Here is an 8842-nt window from a genome sequence, read left to right on the forward strand (position 1 = left end):
CTCCTTTTTTCTACTTTCTATTTTACACTATACACCCTCAGGTTTTATTTATAAGATAAATTTTTTTTAATTTTTTTATATAAATCATGTTATTAAATGTTTATAATAAATTTTTTCTTTTGTTCTCTTTAAATGTGGGTATGAAAAATTAGGAGGTGAATTTCTTTTCTCTACTTTCTTTCTCCATTGTCTCTTAACTATAAGTCTGAACTGTTTAAATTAAATTTGTCTTTTTAAAAATATTCAAATTTAATTTAACAATCCAGATTTATACTGATTTCTTCTTTTCTCTCCTTTGTAGGGGAGAAAATCTAACTTTGAGAATACATTATTTTGGTTAGTGAATTTTTAGATACAGTTTTTTATTTTTAAAATTTTTCTTAGTTCCAATGAAAGAAGTTACTTAGGGCCAAAAGAAGTATTCTAATTTAATTTGACCTTAGCTTTACCTTGTTCATTAATTTTTAAATTGTCTCTTCTTATTTGCTAAATTTTAATTAAACCTTGTCTCTTTGAACACAAACTTTTTTACTCAGGCTTTGTATATGGCTTCAACAATGTTGCCACTTGACACTACTACTTGAGTTCATCATTGTTTTTTTTTTTTATTGGAAAAGAGTAGAACTTCAAAGTTCAAAGTTTAGGCAATAGATTTGTGAAAAGATATAATTTCATTACTTTGAAGGAGAGTAATGTCACATTTAAAAGCTTTGAAAATACTTGTTTATAAGCTCACATTTAAAGGCTCTAAAAATAGGCATGTGAATATTGCACAGCTTACTTGATTTCATGGGTACACAGTTGTACTCTTTCAGTAAAAGATGGGAAATAGATAAAACTCTGCAAAGCAAGCCTTAGAATATGTTTATCATTTTCAAATAATAAATAAATGACAAAAACTGAAAGGAGCTGACTTTTGCAAAATAAAATCCTATTAATTTCTCCAATGTTACTCATACTTTGAGTGGTGAGCACGCATTTCTATTAAAGAAGATATTAATTAAATAGCTTTAAAGTCTTTCTATTCATATATATATATATATATATACACATAAAATAAATTCAAGAGATTTGCTAGCTAGACATTTTGTCACAATTTCTAATTTAATTAACTGACTTCTTTCAAAAAGAAACATTCTAAAGTATACCACCACAAGCTTCATTTTTATCATGTTCTTTTCTATTGTTTTCTATGACCTGGTTCTTTTTCTTGTTTGATTTAAAAATAAAAAATATAAATTTTGTGAAATATGAAAATTTTTGTTTTCTTTTTCACAAAATATTGTGCACAGCCCACACCAGTAAGTTCAAGTGGATTGGCACTGGTTTTCTTTAAATAAGGTCTTGGGTTTAAATTTTGTACATAGAAAAAAATGTTAAGAAAGAAATTTCATATTCATGTGATCTAATTTGACTCGATCTACATTAGTCGAAATAGAATTACAAAATTAAATGATGTCAAAAGAGGAAAAACAATACATAGCATATGCTGAGTTTTGTCTGGAGGGGTTAAAAGATAGCCTTGATATTGAAGACAATTATGATTGATGACAAGAAACATGTACATTCATTAACCGTAATCGATTAAGAAAGAATGGCAAACCCATGTGACCCACACAATTTTAATTTAATGATTACTTACCAATAATTTGTTTATTAATTAGCTAATAAACAATATAATACGACCTCAACGTCAACATGCATGCACATATAATTAATAATTATATTGTACTTCTTTTTTTGTTTCGTTTTTCAATTGTGGTAGGCAAATTTTACAACCTCATTTTCGGTACTTAACCAATTAAACTAAACTTTCATTATACATGCAAACCATTCAAGTATTCAACCAAATCAAAAATCATATATTTTAATTGTTTTAAATGTTGAAACGACCCTGGCCATAAAATGTATATCTAGTAAATACACTTAACACTGAATAATTCGTCTATAATATGCTTTTATTAAAAAAACTTTATATATACTCCCCGGGTATGATTTATAGGTAGGGAGAGATTTTTTTTTTTATAATATTTATAAGCCACATTAATTTTTTATTACAATTTTTTCTTTTCACCCTCATATGAATCATAATATAAGTCATTGTTAACAGACTTATGATTTTTAAAACAATTTGTTAAGATCTTAATTGTCTAAATTTTTTTATATATTTCCAATCTTACCTTTGAATGAAATAAATATAATATTTAACTCATTTAAAACATCTTCATTAATTACTGGAGTGGAATATAATGAAATAAGGGTGTAATTGTAATAAATAAATAAAACCTATCAAATGACCTATATTTTACGCTAAGCGAGGTTTTTTAAAAATGCGCTATATTATAGTCTGGATGAAGTGTATGTAATTTAATAGAAATAAAATTAAAAATTTACTTGTTTCTAACGAAATATGTTTGGAATGACTTTTAAGTAAAAGCAATGGGAGTAAATTTTTTTTATAATATTCATGGAAATGATCAATATCACGTGACATAATTTTTTCCTTGGTTATATTTTCCCAATAAACTATAAAGTTATCAAGAGAGATCAAACTTTCAATTATAAGGTGATAATCTTAAGAATGGAGAATGCCTTGATGAATTATTATGTGGAATTAAGAGATGTGCTTTTGAGGATTTTGGTATGGCGTGAAGATTCATTTGAATGTGCAAACCATAAGTGATTTACTTTCAATGCATTGATTGGGAAATAATGAAAACCTTTATTAAAAAAAAAATGTGTTCAACGTTTTGAGAAAACGAATCTGAAATTGAATTGTCTCATAATAATGATTCCATTTTTCCAACGAAATCAAACACCTTACCATTCTTTTTGAATTTTCAACACCTATCTTCTAATCTCTGCTAATTCATTAATTATATATTAAAATATCTTCTAATACTAAATTGCAAATTAACTACCATATGAACATGCTATTTATTTCGTAATTTTGTTGTTATATTCAAAACAAGTGATAATGAATTTGAAAATCTGTATCAACAGGATGTAAGGAAAAAATTTACGATGTTAGGAATCTATGAACTTCCAAATTCCAATCATGATCAAGTAATTATTAAGAATGGTTGAATTTAAAAACAATGGTTTATCCGTTTTATTATCAAGTTCGCTGTCATAAGGAGGTTGTGTTTCCAATCATAATCAATTTAAAATATAGAGAAAGTTACTATGAAGTTCCATGCAAGAATTTTAATTTTTCAAAAGTCCCCTCAAATACACAAATAATTTGTAAGGTCTTATGGGACTTGAGTATAAATAATTTTTTTTGTCAATTGATTAAAATGTCCATGATTGAAGATAAAAAATAAAAAACTCTTAAACACTTCTCTCTCTTTTCATTTCTCCCTCACTCCCTCTTTCTTCGCATCTTCTTTCTTCTTCTTGAAGGATTCACAAGCAGGTATCAACTTGTTGAAAACCAAACATAGCAAGATTTGACATAGACCAATGAAGCCCCTAGCATTACCCTCTACACAAACCTTGAACAAGTACCAACCCAAGTCAAGGACAACCCTACACATGCCGTTGTCGATGCAGACATCGACAACGACAATGACGACGGCATATTTTAAGATGGGTGTTGGCGCATGATAGTGGCTAGATGCATTATGGTGAAGGATAAGGATGAGGACGATACAAGTGGTGGTGGCAGTAAGGGTAGAAGATTGTGCAAAAATTGTGAAAAAAAGAAATTGTGTGTCTTGATTTCGTCTATATTGAGAATGAAAAAAGCGAGAAGAAGGATTCAAAGAAAAAAAGGGAAAGAAAAAAAGAAGAAGAAATAATGTTTTTAAGTGACTTTCTTTCTTTTTTTTTAATTATAGGCACTTCAGTAAATTAAATAAAAAACTTATTTACAAATAAGCCCTCTAGTAGACTTCACAATTTTTTATACATTTAGTAAAACTTTTGAATAGTTAGATTATTTACACGAAACCTTACAATGATTTTTTCAAAAATATTATTGTTGAAGTGAATATTTTAAGTAGTAATTACTATTGACATTAATCTCACCACTCTTTTTCAAAACCTTTGTTTAGTTTTAAAACCACTTGGTAGAATATTTTAAACCCAGGCCTTTATCCATAAAAAGTCACTTTTTTTTTTTGGCTTAAGGATAAAATTCCTTGAATTCTTTGTGTCAAACAAATTCATTAAAATAAACAATAATGTCACTAAAAATGTTAGGTTTATAATTTATCAAAGAATTTAATAGCAGCTAATATAAAAAATATATCTAGTAATTAAGTATGAAAATAATGAAAAATTTAAAATATATAATTTATTTAATATGACACAATCCTTCAAACATTAAAACTAGGTTCATAGCATACAAATTATTTCCTGGAACAAATTTGGAAAGTAATTCATATTTTTGACTAACTAATCCAAATACCTAAATATTCTGTTTCAATCATAACTAATTGTATTGATATTTGTCTCAATCTACATTAGAAAGTTACTCAATTTTACCTTTTGGGCTTTTTTTTTTTTTTTGTTTTTCATTCAAATATAAATTCAGAATTCCTTGGTCAGTTTTTCAGTGGGACCCGGAACTGAATGCTCAAGCCTCACGCTTTACGCATTTGCGCCCCCTCCATCATCTCTCACTTTGGATTCTGAAACCAACGCGAAGAGCCAAGCACACCGGAATTGCTTGCACGTTCTCTAGCGGCAAATCTCTTTCAGATATATAAAGAGTAAAACAGAGTGGTCTCTCTCTCTGCAAGTCTCATCGAGCCGGCGTGTGATTCCGTTGCTTTTTCTTCGCTTTCTGGCTAAGCAGCTTTTTCCAGAGCTCGGAATCGTATGTAAGTAAAGGTATGCTATTTGTACGTGTTGCCCAGCAAGATGAAATCCCAAAAGCTTTTTCTTCTTTCTTGCTTTTACTGAGATCTTTATCTGTGTTCCATTTCTTTTTCCCCTGCCCAAATGGGTTTGCGGAAAATTATGATTTTAGCAATTGAGATTGGTTTTCAGGACTCTCTCCGAGTTCTATTTCTCTTGTGTTAGTTTGGTTTTAATTGGGTTTGTTTGCTTTTGGTTCATATATCGAAATGTCTTCCAACATGATTGTATACAGTGGTCGGTGAAGGTAGCTTAACCATTACGCTTGCGAGGGGTTTGTGATGTGGCCTTTTGCTGAATGATCGATAACTGGTAATTTTCAGTTCATCCTTTTGTCGTATGAGTTTTCTTCGGTGACTCTACTATAACGAAGAACGAAGGTTTTGTACATCTCGGTTTCATTCGGATAAAACCATGAATTTAGTTTGCAATAACCAAAGAGTCCTGCTTTTTCTTCCCATATTCCAAATCTAATTTGTCACTTTTCTTCGCCTCTGATAGGTTACCTGGTTGTTGTATTTGATAATTACCTTTATGTATTAGGGACATTTAAAGATTGGAAATGTCTGAGGGCGATTATGGTGCATATAATAGTAGGTGATTCATGGTTCGCAAGACATTAGAATGCTGTTTACTGAGAATGTTTGGGAAACTAGAGATTTCTCTTAATCAGGATGCATGCTTTGTCCTTTGATTTACGTCTTTTTCTTTCCTTAAGGCTTTACGACTAGTTCCTCTTTCACTAAAGTTACTTTGCAATCTTTCAGGTATCTTATTTTTCGTAACAACCAAGAGATTTTATCAATTTTGATTGATTGGAAAAGAATGATATGTAAAACAGTTATAAGGGGAAAAAAGAATGTGCAAAACAAGTAAGAACAGGCAGGCAGATTTGATGCTTTCTTATTTTGTATGATTGATGGCCTAGGCCTTTCTTATAGTTGTTGCCTTGGCATTGCAGTCAAGATGCTTTAAAATTTCCAGTTGAAGACATCAACTCTGAGATTCACATCAGAAGAGAGCATGAAATCATTTTTAATGTTTTTTAAAATTTCTTTCCCTGATTGAGAGAAGTTCATTAAACATTTTTCTTGCCACGTTCTGCTTCTAAAGATTGTGAATTGTCATCGTCATTATTGCCAGGGCCAGGGTTCTAATAAAAAAGTATGTGTGAATGTCTCATATTTGCATTTATTTCCATCCCAACATTGAGAAGATTAATTGTTTTGCTCTAACCTGTCTAATACTACTGTAAGTTTAAATGAGACTTTGTATTTTTGCTTCATTTAAAATTATTGCTCTCTTCTTATTTCAGGATTGTCTATTTGTCCAGAGTCCTGCTCTGCATATCTCATCTCTCATTTTATGGCTGACAACAGTGAATCTTCACCGATGACCCCAGAAATAACTAAGACAAGTGGGATTGAATTGAGAAGGCACTCCACTGGAAAAGCAAGTTCTGAAAATAATGAAGAAAATGTTCTTCCTCGTTATCTCAGAGCTTCTACTGGTTCATGTCATGATTTTTGCAAATATGGGGGGAAGCATGCATTTGAAGCTAATGAAAATCGATCTCTACTGGAGAGAGTTGCAAGAAAACCAGTTCATCAACGATCAGAAAAGAGGGTAGGTGGGACGAAGATATTAGTGGATGAGCTCAGAGCATCAACTAGTTCCAAGTCAACAAAGAAGATATCTTCAGTCAAGCTCACAGCATCTGTTGACTCTGCACTCCAAATTTGTGAGACACTTGGCATCCACGAGCACAAGCACGAAATGCTAACAAAATCTATTGAAAACTCAAAACGAGTAGAGACTGAAGTTTCAGGAAACAAGAAGGCAGCATTGGTCAAGGTCAAACCATTAAGCAGTCCGAAATCTCATACATCTGATCTTTCCAAAACCAGGACAAAAGAAATGTCATCAGCGTCAAAGAAAGTGGAAACTTCACCAAAATCAACTAATGCTCTCAAAGCTAAGGAAATGAAGTTGTCTTTGAAGCCAAACTCTGTTACAGGGAAGACAATGCTTTCTAAGAATCCCTCTGAAGGTTTCAGTGGCCAAAGAAATAGTGAGCCCAGGATGGAAAAGAGAGTAGCCGCCTCCAAAGTAGCTACAAGAAAATCGATTACACCTTCAAGAACTTCGTTGTCCCTCAAAGCTTCTTTTCATAGAGTTGCAAGTATTAATACAAGAAAGCACAAGAGCCTGAAAATTGTGCCTCATCTTAAGGATCATTCTGAAAAAGGAAAAGACAACCCTAATCAGCACATTTACGTTGAGGTTGAGCAGAAGACTAGAAAAAACAACCCCAAGCAACACAGTGATGTCGAGGTTGAGCAGAAGACTAGAAAAAACAACACCAAGCAACACAGTGATGTTGAGGCTGAGGAGAAGACCAGAAAAGACAGACCCGAGCAACATAGTGATATTGAAGTTGAGGAGAAGACCAGAAAAGACAGACCTGAGCAACATTGTGATGTTGAGGTTGAGGAGAAGAGTCTGAATGTCATCAAGATGGCTGGAGAAGAAAAAATTTGGCAATCTAATCAAAATGCAAGTCATGATGCTGAATCATCCCTCCCTCAGTTGGTGTCATCGCCCAAGTTTTCACGCTCGTCATCTTCTCAATCCTCATCCCAAGATGACCACGAGGAGTCTGAATATACGACTAGTGAAGTTGAGGAGGATTCAGTTTCAGTAAAGGATGAAAAGGAGCACATAGAAAATGTAGATGATTTGGAAGTGGATCAGAACGGCAAGCCCGATAAAGAAGGGGCTGTAAATCTTGAATACAAAGACGGCTCTCAGATAACGAAATTGAAGTGTATAAAGGGAAAATGGGTGGAAATTAAATCCGAGAGATCAAGTCCGAGCAGGCTTAAATTTAGGAGAGGAAGAGTGTTGGGGGAGACTGAAAATAGGAAAGGTGACGCCCAAAGAAAATGTTATAAAAGAAGAGATGGAGATGTTGGTGAAAGCAATGATGCTACAACTGGTTCTGGGAAGGTGGTTTTGAGACACCAAGATGTGCAGGGAAAGAAAGATGAGCAAGGATTGTTTAATAATGTGATTGAAGAAACAGCAAGTAAATTGGCTGAAACTAGGAAGAGCAAGGTCAAGGCATTGGTGGGTGCCTTTGAAACCGTCATCTCTCTCCAAGAGAAAAAGCTTTCTGCAAGCACTGGCATTTGATCATCTGGGGATCCCATTTCTGGTTTTTCTGCATTTGTTTTTGTAAAGAACTGGTAGAAAAATAAATCTAAGCTTGTGGATAGAAAAATGATTGCCTTGAGTTTTTCTTAGGAGCTTTGGATAGAGCTGACAGTCACGTTGTGTTCGTTTTGAAACATGAAAACGTCATATACTTCGTTTTTAAAATCCACACATAATGCGATTTTCGTTTTTCCGTTTTTTTTTTTTTTTGGGAATGAAAGAGTGATTCTATTTTCAAAATCCATCCATACGTTGTCTGGGAATTTTTTTTTGTTAAAAAAAACCCTTGAGGACAGTCGAGTCTACAGCTACAAGAGTTATCATCTTTTCTTTATGAAACCATAGTAGCTCTTTCCTTTTCTCTTTATTTTAAATCAAAAATAATGAAATTTTAAATATTTTAAATTTGTCTTAATTATCAATTTAATTTTTAAATTTTAATTTAAAAAAATGATAATAATATCCTTACAATATGTGAATGATAATTAAGCAGTATAAAATATGATAATTATTATTTAGTCTTATGAAAATTGTCAGACATTTTAATTTTTGATGATATTATATATTTGCTTTAAGACTTTTATATGTTGGGGAATGATTACTTTGATTGAGATACTAATTAAAAATGAAATAGAAAATAATTACATTTTTTCAAGTAAAGTGGTGTCCACTAGCATCGATAGCTCCAGTGATATCAACAACTGTCACTTATAGTGACAGAGGTTTTGTTCTTGATGATAAGAAAAATTGGATTAACAAT

At 31.9% G+C, this 8842-nt stretch overlaps 1 protein-coding gene across 3 annotated transcripts; it reads left to right on the forward strand.

The window, feature by feature from the left end:
* Nucleotides 1–4575: 4575 nt before the first annotated feature.
* On the forward strand, nt 4576–8247 carry LOC129318137 (uncharacterized). 3 transcript variants are annotated; one of them, XM_054962779.1, is made up of 3 exons: nt 4576–4839; nt 5102–5178; nt 6182–8247. In XM_054962779.1, the coding sequence occupies exon 3, from the start codon at nt 6232–6234 to the stop codon at nt 8059–8061; it is 1830 nt and encodes a 609-aa protein (XP_054818754.1). In that variant the 5' UTR covers nt 4576–4839; nt 5102–5178; nt 6182–6231; the 3' UTR covers nt 8062–8247. The 3 variants fall into 3 exon arrangements, with proteins under 3 accessions (XP_054818754.1, XP_054818824.1, XP_054818906.1); XM_054962849.1 differs by having other exon boundaries at nt 4576–4829; XM_054962931.1 differs by lacking the exon at nt 5102–5178.
* The last annotated feature ends 595 nt before the right edge of the window (nt 8248–8842 follow it).

Source organism: Prosopis cineraria, unplaced genomic scaffold (genome assembly GCF_029017545.1).
Source record: "Prosopis cineraria cultivar Desert tree isolate PC_DT_omini unplaced genomic scaffold, ASM2901754v1 PC1, whole genome shotgun sequence".
NCBI classification, from domain to species: Eukaryota; Viridiplantae; Streptophyta; class Magnoliopsida; order Fabales; family Fabaceae; genus Prosopis; species Prosopis cineraria.